Below are 27369 nucleotides of genomic sequence, written 5' to 3'. Positions count from 1 at the left end.
ATGATAGCCATCACGGGTGACCAGTATCCTGAGACCAGCTGTTTGTGGAGTTCTTAGATATTGCAAGGGGATTCTGAGCTTACCTACATACTGTATAAACATGTTCTTCAATCTTCCTGTCCAGTTGCATTTGTCCATTTATCCCTTTATTTTTGTTTTCTCCTATATATTTCCTAAGGTATTTCTCTTTAATGATCTCTTTTTTCAAGTGGAAACATCTTACTGCTTAGTTGCTTCTACTCCTGCTCTGTGCTTTCAATAACATTTTATCCTCTCTGTCATTTTCCCTGTTTTAGTGTATCCTCTTGGGAAGGAAGGCTGCAGAATTGGAACTTCAGCCAGTATTCAGGATGCTATTGTGCCATAATAGCGTTCCATATCTTGTTCTGTATTTTATTTATGAATAATTTCTTAAACACAGTTGCATTTTTGAGTGTTTCTGAGCTGCTGATATGTAAGGAAGGGTAAGCTCCAGACATTATTTTACATCAGACTCAAGAGATGTCTCCCAAGACCTTAGTGAGTGGCAGGAGTGCTTCAGAACTCAGAAGTGTTTTGTGGTAACCAGATTTGCTGTTACCTCTACCTCTTTGAGTAGAGATGTGAAGTAAGGCCCTCTCAGAGCCTTCTGTGCAGGGTTCCTACCTCTGCCTACACTCCTTATCCTCCTTTACAAAAGCCAAATTGACTCTGAATTTTCAAATTTTACATTTATGCATATGCATGCTACGATTCTTCATTGATGCCTTTGTCTAATTTTACCTCTACAATTATCAGAGAAGGATCTTGTGGGGGGACTTTATCCAAGGTCTTACAGAAGTCCAGGCAGACAATATTTATAGCCCTTCCACGATGAAGTGACTCCATCAGTGGACAATAGAAAGCTGCTAGGTTGGGCAAGCAGAACTTGGAGAAGCTGTACTGGATGTCTTGAATCACTTCTCTATGCTCTGTGTGCCTTAGCAGAGCCAGGAGGATCTGTTCCGTGATGTTCCCAGGTACAGAAGTGTGGTTGACAGGTCAGTAATTCCTAGAGTCCTTCTTCCCACCCTTTTGGAAAGTGGATGCAATGTTTTCCTTTTTTCTCTTATCTGGGCCTTCATCTGACTGCCATGACTTTTCAAATGTCATCAGCCAGTTCCTCTGGACTCTGGGGTGCAACTTGTCAGGTCCCATAGACTTGGGTATATTCAGGTTTCTCAGGTGGTCAAAAACCTCACCTTCTCTTACAGTGTGAACAATTTTGCCTTCCCAGTTCCAGTTCCTGTGGTCCATCTACTTGAAAGTTTGCCTTTGAAGGCTGAGGCAAGATACTTACCATCAACCTTCTTCTCATCTGTTATTACTACTTTGCCAGTCTTGTTCATTGAAGAAGTACACTTGCTCTGACCATCTTTTTCTGACATACCAATGGAAGCTTGTTATTCTTGGTGTCCCTTGCCAAATTTCACTTCAGCTGCACCTTGGCCTAATGACCCTATCCCTAGACAACCGGGCAATGTCTTCATGCTCTTACCAGGATACCAGTCCATACTAATACTACCTTTGCATTATCTTCTTGCCTTTTAGTTTGACCTGCTAGTCTCAACTCATCCATGCTGGTCCCTAGCCTTCCCATCCTCAGGATCAAGAGTTCTTGTGCTGTGGAAAATTTCCTAAAAGGTCTTCTCCCTTGGCCCTGGGGGCAGTTTCCCACAAAGTGCTATTGACTAACTCCTAGAACAGTAGGCAGTTTGCTTTCCTAAAATTCATTCTTCATTACTCTTCACTTGACCTATGTCTCTCAGGACTGCAAACTCCTGGACTGCATGATCACTGCAGCCCGGGCTGCCTCCTGTCTGGACATCACCAATTGGCTCACTTATATTGGTGACCATCAGGTCCAGTATCTCATCCCATATGGTCAAGCTGTTTGTTACCTGGCTTGGCAAGCTATCCTCAGTGCTTTCCAGCAGCCTCCTGAACTGTSTACAGCTTACCCTGCTAGTTTTCCAGTAGATGCTGGCATGGTTGAGGTCCTACAGCAGTCTATGAGCACAGTGCCTCCTGTAGCCAGATCAGTCAGCCAGGAGTAGACACCAGCCATGAGGGTTCCCATTGTTGCCTTGGTCTCTGATTCTTACCCACAGGCTTTCAAAATGCTCACAGCTGTTCTTCAGRGATAGCCCTTTACATTCAATCCAATTCTTGTAGAGGGCAACTCCTCCACCCCTTCTTCCTTGCCTGCCCCGTCTTGACAGCCTGTAGCTGTTGATAGTTGAACTCCAATCATGGGAAGATTCATCCCACCAAATTTCAGTGGCAACTAGGTGGCAGCTTTCCAGCAGTGCTGTGGCTTCCAGCTCCTCCTGTTTGTTGCCCACCCTGCATGATTGGTGTAAAGATACAGCTGGGCCATTGGCTGTATTCATCTTCTTAAATGAATGCCCCTTAATTTCTTGGAGCTATTTCGCATGTGTTACTCCGTTGGCTCCTATCACCTCAGGAGCCACCAGTTCATGATCTCCATCATCTTTCCAGTGTACCCACTGGAAACTGAATGTGAGAYTGGGGGGCAAGGGTGGCAAGGGGCAGGAAGCACTTCCTTCTAATGAGAAAGAACAGCCAACAAAAATACATATGTATGTGCTGGAGGAGGTAGTCTGTGTGAACCTTATGCAGTTCATCAAGACCAAGTATAAGGTCCTGTATGGGTTATTCCCATCACAGATGCAGGCTGGATGGAGAACAGATTGACAGCAACCCTGAAGAGAACCAGGTATTGATAAAAAACTGAGTTGGAGCTAGCAATGTTCACTTGCAGCCCTGAAAGCTGATCRCATCCTGTGCTGCATCAAAAGAAATGTGGCTGGCAGGTCAAGGGAGGTGATTTGCCCCTTCCAGCCCACCTGGAGTACTGTGTTCTGTTCTGGGGACCCAATATCAGAAGAATGTGGACCTGCTGGAGCAAATCCAGAGGAGACCACATGTGGTGGTGTTCTGAAGGCTGAAGCCCCTCTGCTCTGGAGCCAGGCTAGGAGAGCTGGGGGTGTTCTCCTGGAGAAGAGAAAGCTCCAGGGAAACCTCAGAGCTCCTTCCAGTGCCTAAAAGGGCTCCAAGAGAGGGAGACTGACTTTGTACAGATAGTGGTACTTTGGGCAGATAGTGGTAGGACAAAGGCGAATGGCTTCATACTGATGTAGGGCAGTATTAGATCRGATATTGGAAATAAATTCTTCCCTATGAGGGTRGTGAGGTACTGAACCATAGCATCATGGAATATCCTGAGCTGGAATGGACCCACAAAGACCGTCAAGTCAACTCCTGGCTCTGCACAGACACCTCAAAATCCCACCCTATACCTGAGTGTGTTGTCTAAACTCTTCTTGAGCTCTGGCAGCCTWGAGGCTGTGGCCATTCCCTGGGGAGCTTGTTCAGTGCCTGACCATCCACTGGGGGAAGAACATAATATCCAACCACTGGAACAGGTTGCCCTGAGAGAAGCTGTGGCTGCCCCATCTGTGTCAGTGTTCAGGGCCAGGCTGGATGAGGCTTRGAGCCAACCTGGTCTAATGGAAGCTGTCCTAGCCCATGATAGGGGCTGAAACAAGACAAGATTTAAGGTCCCTTTCGACCCAACCCATTCTGTGATTCTRTGTATTTCACATGTACAATACATACATGGATGTACTATTTGTACCTTGAATGCAACTCATGAATCTAAGTTTTCTTCTTTTGAACCAAGTTCATAACTAGATTCATAAAGCAGTTGGGTAGCTTCACTTTATTAAAAGTTAAATATCTTTAGGATGTTTGAACACTGTTTATATGATGTAAAGAACAGCTTAACTTTTACTTTAAAGATGYTTGTATTAGGAGTAGAGACATATCTTTAAATCTAGACTAAAATGTAAAAACAACCATTCTGATATCATTCTGTAGCTTGTATGGTTCTATCCTATATGATGTGTAACAGCTTCCAGTGCTTGTGTTTTTCATCTTTAGCTGTTTGACTAAACTTGACTACTGGGGGGAGGGGATAAGTAGAGGAGGTAGGGATGGGAACAATTAATTCACTGGTGAGATGCACAACACTTCTGCTTGGGTAGAACACCACCCTTCCACAAGACTGTCAAACCAGATCTGGTGAAGTGAACGAGGTCCATTCATTGATAGCAGAAGTAGCTTTGATGGCAGGGTTAAGGAAAATGTCCTGTCCTGGTGTTCATGAAGTGTCTGTTCATATCTTTACCAGCATCACTTCTCCCCAGATGAAGCCAGGTCTGAAGTTCAGTGTGTGTCAGGTGCCATCATTCTGCTTGTTTTAGCAGTCTTGTGCTGGAGCTCCCAGCTCTGTCAGGGGTTAATGTCATGCTGGGGCTTTCTCTGCCTGCTACCTGCTGCACATGCAGGGGCAGGACAACAGGCCATGGCTTCAGACTGGAAGAGAGTAGGTTTAGATTTTATATTAGGAACACCTTCTTCCCTGTGAGGGTAGTGAAGCTCTGRCACAGGTTGCCCAGAGCAATTGTGGCTCCTTATCCCTGGAAGTGTTCAAGGCCAGGTTGGACGGGGCTTGGAGCATGATGAAGGTGGAACRAGATGAACTTTAATGTCCCTTYCAACCYAAACAATCCTGTGATTYTGTGGTCTCTGAAATATTTCCYTTGAGCAAACTTGAGCTCACAAGAGTTACCCTAACATGGTGTCCCTGAAGTATTGACATAACTCACCACATGCACTAACTGTTCTTGGGAACTTTTTAACATCTCAGAGACCCCCAAAAGCAGCTGTACTTTTGTAAAACCTCTCACATTTTTGCATGAAGGTAATAAACCTGGCTGAAATTATAAGTGAAAATAAAAATGTGAATGAAACCGGCTTGTAGTGTTACTGTCTTGGTTTAGAGATCATTTTAGGAGAAAACTCTGGAATGAATGTTTCTTCTAAAAAACAACAACAGAAAAGGTTTCAGCAATCCCTTCCCTCTGCTACAAAATCAATTTTGGGGATGAAAGTGAAAAAACCCTGTTTATTTGACAAACAAGGTGCCCGCACAGGTACAGGTAAAAATGAATAATTGTTAGATATTGAACCTTCAGAACCTTACCCCCACAAACACACACCCAACCCCAGCAGAACAAAAAACCCCAAAATACTTGGGAAACGGAAAAAAAAAATTACTGGGCACGTGATGAGAAGGAACAAAATAGCAGATGGCCTTTTGTCTCAGGGAGGGAGGAAAGTCCACTGAGAGTTCTGAGGGAAAAAACCAGGTGGGAACCTGGTGAACCTCTGATGTTGGTCTCCTCTTCACAGCAGGTGAAGCTGCTGGATTTAGATACTTTCTTTCGTTGGTTCAGCTTCTCCTGAGGTCTGGGTCTGATTCTCAGACTAAACTAACAGTCCAASAAACAGAGTCCGCAGAAAAACGGCTACTGGTGTCCAGGGAAAGAAATTTCTTGCCTAAACTAACAAGAACCAAGCCAGCTTAAGCAACAATTTAACTCCGTCCCAGCTGCCAAGCCTAGGACACCTGAGTGAGCTTTGAACCGCGCCTSCCCTGGTCTGGGCTTAAAGCAGACGATTAGGAATAGAGTATCATCATAAAATCACCCCAAGACAGTTGTCCTTGAGGGAGCCAAAGGTACTGATCACTGTCAGGAATTCTCTACGGTTCTTTGTCAAGCTGTACATCAAACACTTCTATTCATTCCTATCCCCTCTGCCTGGTTTCTGCAGGAGGCTGTGTGTGCACATACTGCTGTTCATGCTCAGTGTGAAGTGACATTTRTCCCACACACAAAGGGGGCAGAGATGGGGAAAACATGGKGGGTGGAGAGGGATGGACCTGGGAAAGAGAWGGKCCTGGAAAGGATAACAGGTGTCTTAAAATGTCCGTTTTTAACTTTCTTCTCCTTGTAAATTTTTTCCCCATCTCTGGTTTTTTTTTTCTCCCTCCCCAGTGCCGTAGTATTCTTAGTAGTTTGTAGTAATAAATCTATTTTGCAACTTAAGTTATTCAGCCTGTCTGACTATTCTCTGGAGCACACACATAKCTTTCTCTCAATTACRTTATGTTATCTRAAAGCCATAAATTTTCCTGTTRATTGGGCTTTYGTTCTCCCTTCTSCCTCTCCGGTGGGGGGAAGGGAGGGAAGGTCATGGGTGCAGTGCTTTTGGTTTTCAGCACAGTCTAAACCACCACATTTTCTGGTGCATTGGCCRGGAAACGAAATAAAAAAAATCAGGTTTTTAAACCCACGACAGTCCTGCACCGGCGGAAGGCTCCCAGGTCTGGTTGGCTGTGATACAGGCACCGTGGCTTGTTTTACAACACAACATATGTAACACAGTGCTTCTGACCTTCTGATTGCTGCTAAATAACTGTCTTTTAAACTGAAGTCATGTTTTGTCTATACGTCTCCTGCAAGCTGCTGAGTTTGAAGACACTGCACATATGTTGCAGAACAGTATTCACTGTGATAGATTACACTGATGATAGGAAAAATTGGTTATGGTTAAATGAAAGCAAATTGCAAGATCTAAACCATGAAATGCAGAGAGAAAACACAAGCTGAATGCATYACAAAATAAGGGTGTCGTCTTAGAAAAAGATACACATCATGGTGAGCTGTGTAAAATCATATTGTGTGTAGGGCATACCAATAACCCATAATGGAGGATTTTTGTAAGATAATTCTGGCCAATTCCAGCATATTAAAAATACAAGAAGACAGTACAAGTGATGAGGAGTTGGGGAACCAAACCTACAGATCTGAGCTGGGCAGCAGGGTTTGTATAATCTAGAGCAGTGGTTTTCAGCTTTTTTTGTTCTATTTGCAAATATAATGATTTTTTTTTCCATGTTTGGAGTTGCAGAATGAATACAGAGCTTTTAAAAGCCAATATATAGTAGGAATTCTCTTCAAAGTGTTTTCTGCGGGCCCTTAAAAAAGCAGCTTATGAATCACAGGTGTAAATTACAGGTCTATAGATGAGAAGTTTGAGGAAAGGAGAAAAATTAAGTCTGAGATGGCTTAAGAGAAAAAAAAATGAAAAACTCTTCCCTGCATCCTGTATGGTGTGAGACTAGAWCAGTGAACTTAAGCAACAAGGATAGTGAATTATTTTACTACTTTGTGTGGGAATACGTTATGAGGAATAGGCTTGAACACATCAAATATAAAACCTTGGACTGCTTTGCTTCATGTGCTGTATCCCAAAGTAAAAGATTTCAGCTGTGTAGCTGCCAGATAAAAAAATATTGTTTATACCTTGTGTGTATTGTSATCTCTTAGCTGCCAGATTCTCATTCTTGTTTTTCCCTTGTCTGTTCATGGCAAGTTTTTTACCATGCCATGCACTTACAGAACATGATACCAGCTGTATGTTTTGGTGGTGTTCCAGATCAGTGTATCAGCAKTTGCAGGAGTCATGCAGAGGTGATCTGGGCTTGATAAAAGGTGTCTGATAACAAAATACCTGTGGCTATAACCAGGACATGCTCAGGATGGGTGTGCACCCATGTATAAGTAAAATGTACTTTTGTTTTTCCAGCTACAAGAAGAAAGATGCAGATTTGTCTGTGGCTCAGGGTCGCATCAAGGATCTGGAAGTTCTCTTCCAYAGAAGTGAAGCAGAACTCAATACTGTCCTGAATGAGAAGCGCAGTCTGGAAGCAGAGGTGGCTGATCTGCGTGCCCAGCTTGCTAAGGTATGATAGGGAATGTTCTCTTCCTTCAGCACAAGACAGGCTCTTGTCCCATCTTGGTCCCATCCCCCAACCACCAAAAATCGGACCAAGTAAAACCATGACAGCTATGTAGTGTAAATCTCCTGTTTTCTTTGCAGTTAGTTTATRGTCTGAACATCAGTGACCCACCTCACTTACTTCTGAGCCTTTATATGCCTCTCTTGAATGCAAAGCTAAATTGTAAGAAATCTATGTAAAACAACCAAAGCAACACAGTGTTTCAGACATTTTGCTTGTCAGAAGCTTTTATTTAAAAATTTCTGATGTTTCCATATTCATGGGATGTTGSGTTATTAAATGTTGTCCTTTGTGAGGTCCTGCATAATTTTACACTTGTTCTGGAGTAAYCAATGGAACCATGCTAGCAAGAAAAAGAAGGTGCAGCATTTTGTGCTGAGAAATTAATAATCCTTGATTCCTGTATTAGAATGTATTGAACTAATCCTACATTTTAAATAGCTGGTATGCAAACATGAAAGCTTGGTTTAAATATCAACACACACATACACACGTGCACTTGTTTTGGGTGGGGTTTTTAGGTGTGGGGTTTTTTTTGGGTTTTTTTTTTTTTAATTTTCATGGGGCTTTTATTTTGTTTCTTTCTGGTGGTGGTGTGGGTTGGTTTTCTTTAAATCAGTGGCTTGACATTAGATTTGTTACTGTGGACAACTGGTCCAAAGACGTCAGATGAAGACCATAAAAGGTTTATGGATGGAAGATAGGAATCCAGACAAAATTATGTTTAAAATTCTCTACTAGGCTGAAGATGGTCATGCTGTGGCAAAGAAGCAGTTGGAGAAGGAGACACTCATGCGTGTGGACCTGGAAAATCGATGCCAGAGCTTGCAAGAGGATCTGGATTTCAGGAAGAATGTATTTGAGGAGGTATAATCAACCTAGTAATCTTGCCACTGTCCACAGTTAATGTAGCTTTTAATCAAACTGACTATAAGCAACTGCTAACTAGTCCAGGTAGGGAAAAAAGGTATTATCCTTCCTCTAAATGGATTGAGTAATAAAGTAGTTAAAGGTTTTACACATTTTTATATGGTAAATCAGTTGTGGAGCCAGTATGAGGGACAGGTGGCAAGAATATGGTTCCATGGGCAGGTGAACTCATGGAGCCAGCTGATTGCTATGGGAAAGGGAAAATTGGACCTGGCTGCATGGCTCTGCTTTCTACTTACACCAGCTTTGGTTGCTGGACCTGATTATAACCTGTTTTTATTCACAGGAACAGTATGCAGCTGCTTTGCTTCTTCTGCCTGTTAAGTGAATGGTTCTAGTAAGGAGTAAAATTTTTGTGATAGTGGGAATTGGGAAAGGGAAGCATGACCTCTGTACCAGATACAAAGTGTTGTGTCACTTTATTCCAGCTTTGATGGTTTTATAACCTCATTCAGTGAATGGCTGCTGAGCAGTCACCACATTCATCTCACCTACACTAGGTGTGATGCTTGGCTCACCATGCACCAAACCATKGCAGCCAGATTAATGAGAAAGATAYKTAGGGTTTTTTGGTTGAGTTTCATTTTGACAGCTTAGTGGCTGAGTTATGTTTTRCCACAGAATCCAAATTAGTGCTCAGACTGGTTTAAGGGATGGGGCAGGGCTCCATCAGTGGCTAACAACAGGGGACAGAGGCTGGAGTAGGGCAAAGAAACCAACCATGAAGATCACYCTGAGGTGTACTGACCATTGTCTCACTTCCATGCCATGGAGTGGTTGGATTGGTGCWATGACTGCAGTGACAGACCCTTGTTTGGTTGTAGGACCTTAAAATAACTTTTCTTCTTGGGGAGAATGTGTTGCTACTGACTGAAAGTGAAGTTTATAGAGACAGCAGAAGCTAATCCTAAAGCTTTCTGTGCTCAAGGATCAGTGTTCTTTAGCCATCCCTGGAGCTCTTTGATTCTTGTATGCACCAATTCACCACATGAAGCAATAAAGAAATTTATTTCCTTTGGGTTGGTGAATTGATTTGATTCACTGAAGTGAGGCCTGCTTATTCTAGTGATGTTGAACTGCTGGATAAGCTCAGCCCTTCACCTGATCCTTTTATACCCCTCCAACATTCCTTCAGCCTCTGAGCTGTCATTGACTGTAGTTACTGAGAGGCTGTTGCTTGCTAGTTTTCTTGGTRTAAAAATTAACTACAGAAGGGAAAGCTTCTTCCATATTACTTCAGAGCACACTGCTGCTAGTTAAAGGACATGTTTCTGGGSATCTGTTTTTAGATGTAGAGTATTTCTGCAAAACAGCTAGTAAAGTTGTTTTGAATTTGTATTAGCCTGCTATGGCTCCAGTCTAGCAAAACTGAGCCTTGCTTCACTTGCTATTGTTCCTTATGGCCCTGCTGCTAACTTCAGGCATCCTCCCAGTACTCAGAACCACTCTTTGGTTGTTTTGTCCTGCCCTGAAGGAAGAAATTGTTTTTCTCATACCACACATTCAGACCTGGCCAGGTCTCTGCATGAATAAGTGCAAGAGTAAGCCTTGTCTTACTAGTTTGAAACCAGTGTATTTTAGGCACAGAAAACTCATACATTTCTGAAAATAAAAATTTCTTAGTACGAACTCTGACCATAAAAAATGGCGTCTTCAGGGTTGCTTGGGTTGCTGGTTTGTTAACACCCTAAACAAAATCTAATGAGAAGGGGTCATCAAGTAGAAAATAGATGAGATCAGCATGTGCTTAAGAGTGAGATTTCTCTATAATGCTCACAAAAGGTGTTCATTTTCATCTGGTTCCTTGTAGACCACTRTTAWAATGTCAGGATGTATATTGAGAAGRACAGGGTTTGTAGTGCARCATATGGAATCTCTTTGCTATGTAAAAACAGATACCTTTTTTCACCTTCCTTTCTCCCCATTTTGGCTTTTGTGCCATAAAACAACTCCATACTCCTTAGACAGCATATGGCTATTTTTGAAGCTGGTTTTAAGTTGGATCACCTTTAAGAATTACATCCTGACAAATGAGAATGGTAACTTGAATCTTTTAGTGCATGCTGCAATTCTCAGGCTTAAATGCCTGTTGTACTAAGCTCCTCTATACAAAATAGTACTGCAATAGGTAATTGTTTTCTGAATGTAATTGMTAGTACTGTTTACCTTAGTCTGGGAATTTGTCCCTCTCTTTTTGTGTGTAGGAAATAAGGGAAACAAGAAAACGACATGAGCATCGTTTGATCGAGGTGGACACAAGCCGCCAACAGGAGTATGAATCCAAAATGACCCAGGCTCTGGAGGATCTGCGAAATCAGCATGATGAACAAGTCAAACTCTATAAGATGGAGCTGGAGCAGACCTATCAGGCTAAGGTAACAACTGCTGTCCAACTGCCAGACTGGAAGCTTAGTCTGGGAGATAAAACCACTTCCATCAGCTCTACTGCTCTTAAGGAGATGAGGAACTATAATTTGAGGAAGTTTAGTCTCAGTGTTCAAATGGCTTCCCTGGGACTTGTGTGCAGGTGCATTTGCAGGGAGGTTATAGCCAGAGGTAATAGCAAGCAATAGYTTTAGCCAGGAAAGGTCAGTTTGTGAGAAAACACATTGAGCTGTTGTTGGTCTCTGCAGCAGACACAGTGGGAATAGTGGATGTCATGCAGTAGCTGATTAGACAATGTCTTCTGCTCTAAGGATTCTTACATCAGTAGATCCAGTTTTTCCTCAGAAATGGAGGTGGTAGGGAAGACTTGCAATATGTGTAATACCTTTTACATAAGAACCTGGAGGGGGTGATTGGAGAGCTTGGGAATGGGTGTTTTGCAGKATGGGCTTTTGCATGGATGCAGTGAGCTTGCAAACTAATACAGACACACTGAAGGGGCTTCTTGTGTAAGAGTGCATTGCCACTTTGCTCTTATTGTGGCCTTTSAAGTGTTCTTACTCACGCCAGTACGCTTTTAAATATGTCCAAGCCTGGCCACATTTCAATGATCTAAGTTAGTTCTGAACTGGAAAATTAGAAAATTAGTCATGATCTTTTTGGTGACAGGGAAACTTCAGGCAAAATATCAGACCTTTCTTGAMCAGCTTTGGTCATGAAAACCATGATATATGAGTTAGAATTCATAGAATCATAGAGGGGTTTGGACTGGAAGGGACCTTTGAAGGCCTTTAGTCCAGCCCCCTACCATGAACAGGGGTATCTTAAACTAGACCAGTTTAAGGGACATCTTAAACTAGATCTTAAACTGCAGGTTTCTCAGAGCCCCATCCTGACAAATCTGCCTATTRAAAATACTTGTCAGTAGTTACAGCCACTTCTTGTTCTCTTGTGCTGGAAGAATGATGGTACTAACACTGTTCACCCCCACCCTTCACTGAGACTCCCTCTGAATTCTTTAGGTTGATGACGTGGTTTGAGAAACACTGAGCTACAAATATTTAACTATTACTTMTGGCAGCAACACTATAGATAATAGATACTAGAAAACCAAAATTAAGTACAGTTGGCAGTGTTGGAWTTATTCACAGAACTCCAGAACATGTAATATTTTATACAATGAGCCTTTTTGATTGACTTGTCACAGTCTGAAGGACAGCCAGGATAGAAGATGATTAGTAGAAAAAAAAWTTWWAAAAARGCTGCRATATACAGACTTAGAGAATGAAAAAGTGATAGGCTTTGGTTCAGTGAAGGGTCCAAATTTCCATTAGAATTGAGATATCRTGAGTGTGGCAAGTGAGGCCTGCTTATTGTAGTGTTGTTGAGGGTCATAGGCTTTGAACAGAAAAATGAACAAATTAAGCTGGTTTTTTCCTGCATAAAAGAAGGTTGTTATGGATGAAATTGGAATGTGAAGGGAAAGGGGTCTGGCTGTGAACTTCATTCTGTGATTTCCCAACAAAGATGTGTCCCTGTTAGAGAGCCAAAGCTGGGGAGGAATATGATGTCAAAGCAAATCATGAGGTTTAGCTACTGAGCAGCTCCAGGATGAGACAGTCTCAGGTAAAAACTGACTTCTTGCACAGGACAGATGTGGAGCTGCTGGAGAAAGTCCAGAGAAGGCCACAAAAGTCATCTGAAGACTGGAGCACTTCTGTTATGGGGAGAGCTGAGAGAGCTGGGGTGTTCAGCCTGGACAGGAGAACTCTCCAGGGAGAGCTTCTCATCACTTTTGAATACTTAAAAGAGGGCTTATAAGAAAGATCATCATAATCTGTGATAATAAGGAATAGAAATTCTAAATATGAGTATTTGTCACCRTGCCAGCATGACTTTAAGGTAGTGAATGATTGTCAGACTTCAAATATTTTCTAATTTTAAACTTTACAAGAAGTAATGGAGTGTGTAGTTGAAGTTCCTTCAAAATCTGTAGCCTAAAGAAGGCTCTGTACATGCTCAGAACCTAGTGAACAGCAGAGTAATGAAGACTGATTTTATAAAATTTTATGCTGTGTGACTAAAGAACATCTGCCTGTAACAGTTATTAGGAAGTCAGTTTATTTTTTGGGTGGATTCCATGGTGTGGCAGAATTGTTGAAGTCCAGTTGCAAGCCATTCAAAGGATGCTTTTTCTAACTCTCTKCTTTCATGAAACTTACTGTGTAACAGCTTTCAGCTCTGTTTTTTMTCTCTCTGTTTTGGTTAAAATTAACCACTAGAAATGTCGCTTGTTCACTAGGTGAATTTAACAAAAATTTTTTAAAAATTGTATATTGGCAGCTATTAGGGAAAGAGAATAAAACCAAACCCATTGTTTTGCCTCTGGGACAGGATGTCATCTGGAGTGCCATGGGTAGTTTTGATCCTTCTTGTAATGGTGCTACTAAGTGATACAGAGCAGACTGACAAAGGCAATTTAAAATGTGAAACAGGTCATGCATGAGAAAATTTTAAATAAAACTTCACCTGGAAGAGATGCATTGAGAGAAGTGGAAGATAGAGTGGGTGTCTGTAAAAGGATGAATAAATAGCATGGGGGAAGGTGAATGAGGAGGGGTTGTTGGGATATGGAACAGCTTGTGTGATTGACAGGGAGCCTGTGATGTGTGTCAGGCTGTGATTGGRTAAACAGCCTRTGGACACCACCCAAACCAGAGATGTGATTGGATRAGAAGCCTCATGGGCGGTGGCCCCACGGATCAAACAGCCAATGGGTGTTCAGCCCGGGAAGTTTGGGGTATAAAGGARCACAGCTTTTGAAAATAAATGGAGAWGTAGGATTTCTTTGAACCAACAAGAAGTCTGTGTCCTSTGTTCCACCATTGTCACRAATGSCTGTCCCACATTGGGATATACAAGGCAGGAATGCATAAAAGGATACACATGCCACAATTGTTTACTATTCTTTCATTAGGAGCAGGCACAGTGAATATCCTGTGGCAGATTGAGAAGAAACAAAAAGGATTGTTCTRCGTTAATATAGGGCTAAACTCTTTGCCCCAAAAATTCAAAAAGCAAAAACAAATTCCTGCCTGAAAAATCTACTAAGAGATAGTAAAGCAGCAAAATAYTGTCCGTGACTTAGGAGGTTCCTGAGTTGCAAATGGCCAGCAGAGACATAATACCTGTGGAATATTTTATTGTGGTAGTCTCTGGGCATCCAGGAAGCAGTTGGACCAGGACATGAATTAGGTAGGCAGCCTTTGCTGTCACCCAGTGTGATTTGCCTTAGGACAAACAGGCAGAGCACATGGTCAGTTTTTTGGAAACTAAGGTTGCTTGTATAATGGAAGGGCTAATAGAATATTTTTTAACAGCATAAGCAAATCCTATAGGAATACATCTGAAATAGATTTTCCTGGTCCTTAGGACATTCCTTAATGTTATGTACTTCTTAGGCTAAACTTACTAGACCATTTATTTTTTTTTTAAAATTAAATAGATTTTTTTACCAAAAGGATATTGCAGGATTTCTACCTCAGTACAAGTGAGCTGTATAAAATTTTCTTTGCAGCTGGAGAACGCCAAATTGTCCTCTGACCAAAATGACAAAGCTGCTGGTGCAGCTCGAGAGGAGCTGAAGGAGGCTCGCATGAGGATAGAAGCTCTCAGCTACCAGCTTTCTGGTCTTCAGAAACAGGTAAAGGGACTGAATATGYTTTCATCTCAAACACACAGCTGTGTCATGTGAATGTATTAACATTTGTGACCCTTCATATTCTCTGAATTTTACATAGAGAAATCTCGGTTGTGTTCATGTGAGAGGGAGAGGGGTTTTATCTTTTTGAGACCAGCATGGTTGCCAAGTGGGCTTTCCCTTGTGCTTGTCCCTAGGCCAGTGCAGCAGAAGATCGCATTCGGGAATTGGAGGAGATGATGGCTGGWGAGCGGGAGAAGTTTAGGAAGATGCTGGATGCAAAGGAGAGGGAGATGACAGACATGAGGGACCAGATGCAGCTTCAGCTTACCGAGTACCAAGAGCTGCTTGATGTTAAATTAGCACTCGACATGGAGATCAGTGCTTACCGAAAACTCCTGGAAGGAGAAGAGGAAAGGTACGTACAGATTCCACTTTCTTTTCCTAGGACTCACAAGTTTTATTTTCATTTCTTACACTAATTTTTTTACCACTTGAGGAGGAATGCCCAGATTTCTTTTCACTGAAGTTATATTGGCTTCACACCACAATGTCTTGCATGGAACATTTRTTCTCATCTGAACACTGTCTTTATTTTGGGATTTTATAATGGTCTCAGAGTACAGTGGTATATCTCATATTGTGCTTAGTCTTCATGTCATCTTTTTACTTGTGCTTGTACTTTCGTGATTTGTTATTATGTGGCCTGAGAATAGAGTGTTTAGTAGTAGCTGTGCTGGAGGGAGGGTTAAGTGATGTGTGTTGTTTTCTGTAGCACTGCTTTCCWTGTCACATGGTCATACTGACAGAACATTCCTCAGGGATGGATAGCCCTCTCTTCATGTGTGCAGCCCTCTTGACATACAGAGTGAAGCTACTGTCASCCTCAGAGCACATTGAAGTCTGGTTACTTGAGGATATTGTAGATTTGTCTGTGGTTCTCTGGGTGACTTAACTAAAATGCTTTCTTGGTTGTGTTAAGGTTGAAGCTCTCTCCAAGCCCCTCCTCCCGTGTCACAGTCTCTCGGGCTACCTCCAGCAGCAGCAGCAGCAGCACTTCACTCGTTCGCACTTCCCGAGGCAAGAGAAAACGAATTGAAGCAGAGGAGCTTTCTGGCAGTGGAACAAGTGGCATTGGCACTGGSAGTATCAGTGGCAGCAGCAGTAGCAGTAGCTTTCAAATGTCCCAGCAAGCTTCAGCTACAGGAAGTATCAGCATAGAAGAGTTAGACTTGGAGGGCAAATATGTTCAGCTGAAGAACAACTCGGAGAAGGTGAGCATCAGCAGAACTCTTAGAAAACAAGGAGGAGCTAAATTGAGATGTWACACAGCCCTTTGCAGCATGAGCAGGAGCAGCATCTCAGGGTGCAGCATCCTGCAGGAATTAACAGGGGCTTTGAAAAGTTGAACATAATGGTGGGCTAACATAGGTCTAATGTTTGCTGCAGGAAGAGAACACAGTTTGTGTCCCAAATGTGCTGGGACATTGCTCACAGATACAACCTGCTATCTAGCAGCAGTTTGTTGTGTGAAACGCATGTTTTTAAAATTTGGCTGAATTACCTCATGGGATTTACACTTTTAGACTCTAATTGGATGTAGGAAAATACTTTCAAAGTAGAATGGAAATGTCTAATAACCATATAAATAAATTTATCTTCCTATTATTTTAATAACAAAGACCTAGACTCTGATGCCTGTTATGCYTGTTTGTTCTGTTTTGTTCACTCTGAATAACTTCCTCTCCATTAGGATCAGTCTTTGGGTAACTGGAGACTGAAAAGACAAATTGGAGATGGAGAAGAAATTGCRTACAAATTTACTCCTAAGTATGTCCTCAGAGCTGGGCAGACTGTTACAGTAAGTTGTATTTACAGTATGTCAACAACATATTCTTCTGTTGATGATGTGGCAATTGTAAATCTTGAAGTTTGGTACAGCCTGATTTAGTTGTCTAACTTTTGGTTTCATGGATCTCATTTTAGAAGAGCAGGATTTCAGTTATAAAAATGCAGAACAAAAATCGAATTTCTATCTTAGTATTTCTATGTTTAAGGCCATTTTTTTGGGCACAGAGGAAGTTGAAGAAAAAGGTATTTTAGGGGATGAGTCAAGGACTATTTGTTTTCCAACACCTTTACAGGTTTGGAAACCGAATCTTGTTCAACCTCTTAAAGAAATGGGAACAGTTCAGAGTCTTCATTCAGACTTGTAGACTGTAGTTAACACTAGACATTCTCAGTCTTGACTGTAGCTGATTTTCGAAAATTTTGCATTTTATTTTCAGTCTGCAACAGATGTTCTTTAAGAAGAACAAATTTATTTATTTTAATCACTTGCAGCTATTTCTACTTAGGTATCAATTGTTCAGATTTGTATGTGAAAGGTCAAGTTGATGCACTACATGCTACTTTTTGCCTTGACTCCATACAGTATAGTCATTGAGACAGTGGTAGAAGAAATTTATTCAGAAAAGAATTGATGATTGCAATATTAGATTTTTTTAATACCTTACTACAAGTAATAGTKTAGTTAAAAGTAGGATAGAACTGCTATTGGAATGCAGAAAAGAAATCTGGCATGTAGAGAGAAGTGGGAAAATTAGGAGGACATGTATATTTAAAAGRAAAAATTGCATAAACACCTAATTACAGATTGTTGTCCTCACTAGATCTGGGGTGCAGATGCAGGCGTGTCTCAYAGTCCCCCTTCTGTTCTGGTGTGGAAGAATCAAGGCAGCTGGGGCACTGGAGGAAACATCCGTACTTACCTCGTGAACTCTGAAGGAGAGGTAAGCTGTGGCCATGGGCTGGGTTATCTCCCAAACTCTGACTTGAGGGTGGGCTGGCATGACACAGTGGCAAAATCCTGATTGTAAGATCTCCCCTGTTGTCTTCTAATATAAGRCAGTTTATACTAATACTGAAATTATTAAATATCTATACATACCTCTGACATTTTTTTTATATTTTTGAAAGCTGTGATCATGTAATTAGGCCCACAGACACATTTTTCCTATTTTAGAAGAATACCCTGCTAGTAGGGAATTTGTTTGAAATTTGAGTATGTACTTTCAGAAGAGACAGAAGAAAAGAAGCATTTCTGGCAATTCAAAGTTCCATTATATAGTCCCTATGATGTTCTGAGGTGCAATGTAAATATTAATGTAGGAAGATAACTATCCATGTTGGAAGCATATTGTAAGTTCTCATTTGGCAAAGGTTCTTGAGCATTCTGCATTGTCCTACATCTGCCCACAGTTAATTTTTTTAAAASTATCCCTGCAGATGACTTTTGCAAGGGAGAATCATGCCTTGGCTGTTACTCATAACCATGCTGTTATCCCAGTGATCTGATAGCAATAGGAAAGGGACCACAGTTGTATCAGTTTTTGTGCTGCCTTTCTTGCTGGCATTATTCTGGAAGAACTTTGTACAGGATGAGGTAGGAGGGGAGTAATTAGTATAAATAGAAGGCTAACACACTCAGTATTCAAACTGTGTGATCAAACTAGTATCTGAAAAGAATTCAAATCCATGTCTGTTTTCTCTGTTGTTTAGTGGCCCTGCTTAGAAGTGTATGTTAAGGGCAACTTTTTCCACAACTAGATATTTTCACCTGTGATTTCCATGGAAGTAGGCAGAAGAGTTTCTTACTATTTAGAAGTGTTAAAATTAATTTAGTAAAAAAGGAAGCTTCCTGGGGTTTTAAAATTCTCTTGTAAGACCATGCTGACAACCAACATATGCAATTGATATTGAATRTTTATCAGAAATTAGGAATATTCTTAATGTTGTGTAATCATGATGAGAAAGTCTAGTTTCTCACAGTACACTGTGTCTCAGACAACTCCTACCTGGGTCTGCTGTGACAGATTTGTGTAAAATCTATTGACTGTTGACTTGTCTGCTTCCTCTTAAATCCCAGGGTAATGAAAAATATTCCAGYGTCTGAATTACATTACCATACCTTTTAGTGCAGAGAAATAGGAATCATGTTGTGCTTTGCAGGATACTACCAGTATTGCATGCATAGCTAGTGTTAAATCTAGGTCAAGTTGCTTTAAACTGTCCAAAATTTAATTAGGATATTATATTGATGGTATAGCAAAACCTTAAGGGATAGTTAAAGACTCTTATCTGTCATTTTGTGAAGGAAGTTGCAGTGAGAAGCGTTACTAAATCAGTAGTCGTGCGAGAGAATGAAGAGGAAGAAGATGAAGCAGAATATGGAGAGGAAGACCTTTTCAACCAGCAGGTAATCAGATGCAGACCAGATGTTTAACTTGTGCCTCATTGGTTGGATCAATCAGGCATAAGATTTAGAGGGGATCCCCTTCARCTTTGTCAGCTCTCTGAGCTTCCTGGTCTTTTCTTCCAATGACTGCTTGCAACATCACAGCAGCACTGCAGTGCACAGAGAGGACAATGTGAGTGSTGCTGCCAGGAATTACTGCTGGATCCATCCTGGTACAGCTCAGGCAGTGGCTGATACCAGCTCAGGGTRTCTGTGCTATAAATCACACACTTGCAGCATTAGCAGGCAGTGTTCCTCCTGTTCAGTATCTGCTGCTCTGTACAACAGAGCTGGGGCATTGTTGCTGGAAACAGAGTATTACCAGGTAACCACTGAAAACCAGCAACGGGGGTGCTTCCCTTGCTGCAAGCTTCARCTTTGTTTTCTGATAGAATATACCTTCTACACCKGAATAAACTTGKKTTTTTTTCYTAATAATACCATATGTTTGTTTTGATAACCCTTAGTTTAATAATGTGAAATGAGCAACCAGCAGCTGACAGAGCAAAGACAGGAGAAAGATATAGGTAATACCAGAAAATACTTTAAATTTGAAACTCAGGTSATTTGCTCCTCTAACTGATGGCCATTAGTAGCTCTTTTCACAAAGAACCCATTCCATGCAGGTTTGCAGGTGAGTTYTCAAGTCTTTTTTGGTCCCAAAGAGATTGAGCAGTGTATTTGYAGTATAAAGCAACTGATTTTTCTTACCCAAAAAAGCATCTACACAGCAGAGATCTCTCTCAAATGGAATCAGTATTTGAAATAAAGGAACATGTTGGTCTGGAGCTAATGACATCACAATTTTCATTTGTCATCTGTATCACTGTTGGAAATATGGAGACCAACCAGTCAACCCATCATAGGAAACCACAACCAGAGGAGCAATGTGTCAGTCCTGGCAGTGGACTGGGGCACGTGCTSTGCTTAGTCTAGAGTAGTGATGTTCTCTTAATATAACTAAACTAAAAAAGTGCTTTTGACAACTGAGAAGATAACCAGAGTCTAGAGTTGTAATCTGAATGACTGGTAAGAATTGAATTAAACTCTGTCAATTTTATTTTAGGGGGATCCCAGAACAACCTCTCGAGGATGCTCAGTGATGTGAAAAAAGAAGAAACTATTATTTGCGCTTTTCTCCCTTCATTTATTTCCTTTTATTTTTTGCTATTTTTTCCTTCCAGAGCCACTGAAAACTATTTTTATATGCATCATCTGATTTCTTTGAAGTTTAGTCCTTAGTACATTTTTATAAAAAAAAAAATTTAAAAAAACTTCACTGAACAAAACTGCCAGAATTTTTAATAGATTTCTTTATTTTTCCCTCTTCGTTGAAACACTATATTGGAATACAATATTTTTCCCCATACAGAGTTTAAAGTCTTATGTAGAATCCTAAAGCAGAAAAGAGATTTTTAGCAAAAAWGAGATGAGATTCCTTGAGTGTATGGTAAATCTGTAATTACATATATAACAAGTATAATACCCCTAGAAAAGGAGTTTAATGAAGTGTGTTCATCTGCAGGGCCCTGGGAGAGATTCACAGAGTTTCCTCCACAATTGCAGAAATGCTAGTATTTTGCTTGGTATCCTCAGCAATTCCCAGCTTAGGAAAATCAGACCCCAGATTYATTCAAAGTGCTGCTCCACAATTGCAGTGAACACAGGGAAGTTTCATTTCAGCCATTTTTGACTCAGGACCATGCCATCGTGTCCTTCTCCAGGGTTTGACAGCCTAATGGTGAAAACATCTGGGTCTGTCACTTCATGTCATCATTTCAGAAGGTGGAGGATGGTGGGTTCTGCATCCTGAATATACACTGTCCTAAGTGTCAAACCCAGAGTTTAAACTGTTTGTTTTTTAGAGATTTTGCCATTTTCACAAGTTAAATCATGGACACAAATTGTGATATTCAGTATTTGTGACTTAATGTTTTTGAGATATTCAGCTTTAAAGAGATTTGATTAAGATTTTTACTTCTGGCAAGGATAAATATTGGGGATTTTAAAGGTTATCCCAGGTAAATGTTGACTTTTTTWAACAACTAGATACAATTTGTTCATACTTCTCTTACATTCAAATGGGTGATGTTGGGTATCCCAAGGAGCAATTTTTGCAAAATAGAGCAGAAATAGTTTAATGGCTTTTAAACATTCGAAGGAACTGCTGTGTTAAGGATAGAAGTGACACAGTGTTCACGTTCTGGAGGCAAAGTCTAAGGAGYGAAGGGAAAATAATGTTTTTTGTAAAAAATGCATTGTATGGGTAGCAGGTAATTTTTATTTTAATAGGATACATTTTTTATCTGACAGTGTCCATTTAGCTTAAAGTTTTGGCTGCTGCATTTCTCTGGAGATAATTCTGAGGCCCATAAGGATTAATGTTCATACAGTGGTGCAGCTTCAAACACGAGGCAAAATACTTGACTGCTCCAAAGAATGCAGATGTTCTTTCAGCTACTTATTAGTTTGGATACAAAATCTGGATACCATAGAATCCTGTTTTTACCTGCACTCTTGAACTCTGATCTTGTCATTCAAATAGTTTACTCATCAGACAAGTGACAAGGTTTGGATGTTTTCGGTGGCTTTTGGACATTATGTTCTCTGAACAATATTGTGACTGACAGATATAACCTAGAAAGTCAGTTTAGTGGCTCTGACTGATGGCTTTGTTGTGCAAGCAGGGTGGGAACAAAAGGGGCTTTAAGCTTCATGATTTATTTTGCCATTTAAAAATAAATCAGAGATGCTACTTTGAGTGGGATGACTGAGTTGCTGAAGTTAWGCTAATAGACATTTAGAATCATGTTTTATTCCACTATCAGAAGAYCCATGACAAAAAAACGGGGTGGAGATTTTGCTGTTTGGGCTGATGGGATAACTGCATTGATGTACTTGGCCTTCTTTCTAATGTAATTTTCCCACTCTGCTTGAGTAGAAGGTTAAATATGTAGTAAATCATGTCTCTCTGTAAGATATATCTAGTGAAATTATGTTTCTCAGACATACTATTACAATTACCTTTTCTAAATTTTTTGTTATGCAAATTAATGCAATCAATGTAAAGTTATTTTTGCAACACACCTTCCAACCACTGGACACCATTTCCCTTTCTGACCCACAGCTTCTATAATATACTGACATAGTGTTTAAGGGCTTTTTGCTTTTTCCATATCTATATATTTTTTTTACATGGGCCAGTTTTCAGACTGCTTATCCTTTTAAGATTGTCCTGTAAATTTAAGATTATTTTGTGATCTTAAATACTAAAGCAATGAACGTGTAGTTAATTTGCATTTTTCTGTGGTGTTTCACTTTTTGTTTCCTGTAAAGAATGGCCTCAGAAAGGCAGCTAGAATGAAGAAAAACCTCTTGCTACCTGAGCCATAGTTTTCTTAATAGCTACTGTATGGGGAATGTGTCTTGTAGCCTTAAGAACTGGTGCTTGCAGTTCTCTTGTGATGAGCACTGTTYCCTTGAGTAATGGTCTGCAGAATTTGTCCTTAGAATTGGAACTGTGTCCTTTARCTTTGGAAACAGTTTATTTGATTCTTCAGGACTATGTTTAGGTATATACAGGCAAACTAAACCTGTGATTGACACTATGGGAAAAGCCAGCAGTCTGAATGTGGATGATTCTGTTACACAGTGCTTTTTAAGAGGCTACTAAAYGTATGATAAATAACTCCTGGCAGTAAATTACAAGACACACAACTACTGTATTCCATGTACTTTCTTTTTGTGTGTCACCTTCTCCAGCCACCATCCTGGCTTCTTGCTTTTTGATACTGAGCTTCAGTCTAATGGTCCTGTCCTGTGCCAGACTGGGAGCCAGTTTTGTGGCGTTACCAACCCAAAATGCATGATTTCTTTTTTTCTGTCTTTCAAGCATTTCTTTCTATTTTCAGGGTAAAGTTTTTTGTCCAAATAAAATCCAGTGTCTCCTTGCCTCCTTTTTCTCTTTGATCCTGCATATGAACCAGTCTTAAAGAAATTAGAGAATGGGCAGCAGTTCTGCTCCAGTGCTGATACCTAGCATAGMGCTTGAAGGAGAAATAGATTTGATTTGTCTGTAGAAAAATGATTTTAAGGTGTCTCTGACAAGGGAAATGACATCATAATTATCAGAGTAGTTACCTGAGCATTATTATCCATGTGGATATTCTTATTCCAGAAATAAATCTTTATTCTGGATGAATTACTAAAAAGTTTTTCTTATGTGTAGATCATAACAGAATATCATGTAAAATACAATAAATATGCATCCTGCCTCCTCCTAAGCTCATACCACATGAAAATGCTTCTCAGAACAAGTCCATCCATCTGCAGACCTGTCAGGAATGTGATGTCCTGTGGAGTGAGGTGTGGCTTCAGAGTCYCTGGCATTTCATGCCACTTTTTATTGCTTCTGCATTTGTTCCTTTAACTGTTGCATTGCAGTGCCACACTCCAAGGAGTGGAGTGGCTGGGATGCCCTTGTGCCTGCGCATCCATATTTCTTGTGATTCCTTTGTTCCACACAGCTGTATTTYCTGTTTTCCCTTGTTTCTTCACAGCTCTGTTTCCCAGCAGGTCTCCTGATGCCTGCATGGGGTCCAGTTTGGCTCTGACAGGACCCATCATTTGCACTGACAYGTTGCTTACTTGTCTTCAGCTCTGTGTTGCCATTAGATGGGCAGTTGGCAGCATAGTCTGTGTTTGTAGCAGGAACCAAATGCCTCAGGAAGAATATAAATACCTGCTTCCTGTGATATAAAAGCCAGCTGAGCATGTGTGCAAGCTGGTAGCAGTGTGGGAATTGTACTGCAGCGTGAAGCAGAATGTACTGTGAAAGGAGATCACTGTGTGTGGTGTCCATCCTCGCGCAGTGGGACACTTCATCTTCAGTTCAGGGATCTTACTGGGTTTTATACACATTTTTCTCTTTTTTAATGCTCATCTTGTACAAAGGCCCTTTAACTGCAACCTGAACAGAGGTTGGGGGTTGGAAGAGACCTGTAAAAATCCTCTCTACACCCCAGGACCTTGGAGAATCGGTGCATCAGGAAAGTTTTGATGCTGTAGGAAAACATGCATGCTGTMTCTTCTAGATCTCTTGTAGCCACTTCTCTCATGTCTTCACTGTTAAACCATTCTCTCTCTTCTTTTTGTATCTTCTTTTGAAAGTCTTATCTCTAAACAGAGGCCTATCCRTATTTGATCCTGCATTTTATTGACACTGTTGGGTCCAAACCCTGTGTGAGCAAAGCCTTGTGAACCAGTGAGCGGAAGGTGAGATAGTGATTGCATTTTTCAAAGCACTGTTTTAGTTGAATGTCAGGACAAATTATATTGGAGAGATTGTTTTCTCATTTAAAATGGCCTGGGAAACAGAATTTTTATTTGCCCTTCAATATGCTTAGCTTTAAACCAGTTTAAAATTATTTAAAGGTGGTTGTTGTTTTTTTTTATACAAGACCATATTTACATGCAATTATTATTTGTAAACATAATGCCTTTCTTGAAATGCTAAGGTCTAGASTGAAAAAGATGCTTGATATTCAAAGCCTCCATTCAGAATAGCACAAGTAGTGAATTGGAGTTCCAGAAAATGTTTATTGAACTTCCAGATTTTCTAGTTAGCTATTACTGAAGTGACAAGTCTGTGTTGGTAAGGCAGATGTTACTGTATTTTCAGCTACCCAGATCATTATGCTAAAATAACAAGCAATAATTATTTTGGGCAAGTTTAAGCCAAACTGCTTTCCCTTTGGGCACAAAACACAGTTGATCTCTTATTTTCATAGCAGTGATGCCTTGTGACTTGAATTGTGATTTTTATTTTAWATTTTTTAAACAAAATTTTGATTTAGATAGGTCTGGCTCGAGGGCACTGTGGAATGCAGTAGCCACCTCGAGTCAGCTGCTGCAGATAAGTTTTTGAAAGGTTCAAGTTTTTTAAATAGGGATTATGAAAAAGGTTGTAAACAGAAACACAAAGACAAAATTATGAAAATGTTCACTTGAAACTTAGAAATACATCATGACCTAGACTTTATCATTTCAAAATGGTTTGTTTTTTTCTTTTTAGAATATGCATGCCAAATGTCTTGTCTTTTTCAATGATTTGTAATATACATTTTATGACTGGAAACTTTTTGTACAACACACTCGAATAAATGTTTTGCATTTTATTGGTTTCCTTCTGTCTGTTAACCAACACACAGGGCACGTGGGCTGTTTGAGGTGATTCATCTAAGGAGGCCTTTAAGTTTGGGGAGAGGACACAGAGACCTGTTGTATGTGCTCCCAAGAGTGATCACCTGAATCACAGGAGGGATGGCACAATGTGCTCCAGCAGAAGCAAATGAACGCTTTCTTTAAACCTGGTGGAACGTGCTGTCCTCTGAGCAGCACCAACAAAAGCAGGGGGAAGAACATCAGGAGCTGGAGCAGCTAAACATCCCCTTGCTTTCTCATCACCACTGTACTGAAGGGTTTTTTTTTATTTAACCTATTTGATGCTAAATGAGTGCAGATACCAATCCCGGGCAGGGATGGATTCTTAGGGATAGGCAGAAGCATTGCCATGAGCCGATACATTTGCCAATGTGGCTCAGCTTCCAGTCCACTTTCCAGTCCGTACTCATTTTAAATTGTACTTTAAGCGGCTGCCCCATCATTAGCACTAGCTGCTGATGCTTCTGTGAGGTGGAAGGAATGGCTCCTGTTTGAAGTGGGCACATCCAAAGATGGGATGATACGGTTTATAATACTCTGAGTGTGGGCTCCAGCTAGYGAAGATGAGCATAGTTCTGGCTTTAGCTCTGCTGTCATACTCAGTCCCCTCCTCACATGCCACCTCCTTCCTGCACATCACATCTCACCCATGAAAAAGCTCCATAGCATTGTCCTCTCCCATTTGCTTCTACCTCGTACCATAGCATTCTTACTTAATGGAGGTAAGAGTAATAGAATCGAGGCAAACTTTAAGGCATGGGTCTCTCACCCAAGTCACGTAAAGCAGAAGGAAGACTCGAAGGACAGAAAGATGAATTCCAGAGAGAACCCACAGGGAAGTTTCTCTCTGCGGGGATCCCAGTAGAGCCCGTGTTTCACCACAGGGTGCAGCTGGGCAGCGTTTGTGACTCTAGTAACGCCGGTTTAGAGCCCCTTCCCGTTGCCTTAGTTCGTGGGGCTGCTCTGAACCTCGGCACTCGAACTCTGCTGTCTGACGCGGGCCCGGCCCCGGGAGTGCCTTCGGAGCTCGCTCGGGGCCGGCGGTGGCACCAGCGCTCGGTGACACGGGCCAGGAGCCGCCGTGGGACGGGTGTGCCCAGGCTGGCACGGCGCTGACCGGCCCCGCGGAGCGCTCAGTCCCGCCCGGCGCGGAGCAGGAGCAGGAGCAGGAGGAGCAGGAGGCGGAGCAGGAGCAGGAGCAGGAGGAGCAGGAGGCTGAGGCAGCGCGGGGCCCGCCGGGAGCCGCAGTCCCGGGCGCCGCCATTGCTCCCGCCCGCAGCGCAGGGCCCGCCCGCCGCCGTGACTGGACATGGAGAGCGGCTTCGGCTCCGACTTCGGCTCCGGAGGAGGCGGCGGGGGGAAGCTGGACCCGGGACTCATCATGGAGCAGGTGAAGGTGCAGATCGCCGTGGCCAACGCGCAGGAGCTGTTGCAGGTCAGGAGGGGCGGCGGGGCGGGCGGGGGTCCCGGTGCGGGTCCCGGTGCGGGTCTCGGCTGAGGGCCGGGCCGCTCCGCTGCCCTTGTGGCGGGGGCTCCGGCAGCGGCACCGGGCCGTGGTCCCGCTCACGGGCTTTCTCCGCAGCGGATGACGGACAAGTGCTTTCGGAAGTGCATCGGGAAGCCSGGCGGCGCCTTGGACAACTCGGAGCAGGTGAGGACGAGCGGGAGAAGCGGGGCCGGCCCSCAGCTCGGGGCGGCCGCTGAGGCTCTGTGTCCCGCAGAAGTGCATCGCCATGTGCATGGACCGCTACATGGACTCCTGGAACACAGTTTCCCGAGCCTACAATTCTCGGCTGCAGCGGGAGAGAGCCAACATGTGACGSCTGCCGGCCTCCGGGCCCAGAGGGACCATGTGGGGAAGGGATGAGCGGCCAGTCCAGGTGGTCAGTGGGCAATTCTGCTGCCTTCCCAGTCCCTGCCATGGCAGAGCAATAAAACCTCGCTGAACCTTTTGCATCCCTTGGCTTTTATTAGCACCAGCTCCAGGAGAGTGATTTTTTTCCCATGAGCTGGTTTACTTTTTGCCATTCCCAACTGCCAGTCTGGCCCAAGGCATTATATCARTTGATAAATCCCTGCTGA

The 27369-nt window shown here is 42.0% G+C and overlaps 2 protein-coding genes across 2 annotated transcripts in view; both read left to right on the top strand.

The window, feature by feature from the left end:
- LMNB2 (lamin B2) overlaps positions 1–25241 on the top strand; it is a 36232-nt gene extending 10991 nt beyond the window's left edge. The window contains exons 3-12 of the mRNA XM_057376847.1: positions 7540–7696; positions 8495–8620; positions 10888–11058; positions 14646–14771; positions 14966–15186; positions 15751–16042; positions 16522–16629; positions 17441–17560; positions 18925–19026; positions 20132–25241. Of these exons, the coding sequence (XP_057232830.1) occupies positions 7540–7696; positions 8495–8620; positions 10888–11058; positions 14646–14771; positions 14966–15186; positions 15751–16042; positions 16522–16629; positions 17441–17560; positions 18925–19026; positions 20132–20173 (1465 nt within the window). The 3' untranslated portion in view covers positions 20174–25241. The remainder of the gene's footprint in view (positions 1–7539; positions 7697–8494; positions 8621–10887; positions 11059–14645; positions 14772–14965; positions 15187–15750; positions 16043–16521; positions 16630–17440; positions 17561–18924; positions 19027–20131) is intronic.
- A 1269-nt stretch (positions 25242–26510) lies between these two features.
- TIMM13 (translocase of inner mitochondrial membrane 13) lies at positions 26511–27243 on the top strand. The gene is made up of 3 exons (XM_057376854.1): positions 26511–26722; positions 26870–26938; positions 27009–27243. The coding sequence occupies exons 1-3, from the start codon at positions 26597–26599 to the stop codon at positions 27105–27107; spliced, it is 294 nt and encodes a 97-aa protein (XP_057232837.1). The 5' UTR covers positions 26511–26596; the 3' UTR covers positions 27108–27243.
- Positions 27244–27369: the final 126 nt, after the last annotated feature.

The sequence above is a fragment of the Malurus melanocephalus genome, unplaced genomic scaffold (genome assembly GCF_030028575.1).
Source record: "Malurus melanocephalus ecotype Western Australia unplaced genomic scaffold, MMel_1.1 scaffold_293, whole genome shotgun sequence".
NCBI classification, from domain to species: domain Eukaryota; kingdom Metazoa; phylum Chordata; class Aves; order Passeriformes; family Maluridae; genus Malurus; species Malurus melanocephalus.
Note: the sequence above shows the minus strand (reverse complement) of the source record. Positions and strands in the feature narration are given on the sequence as shown.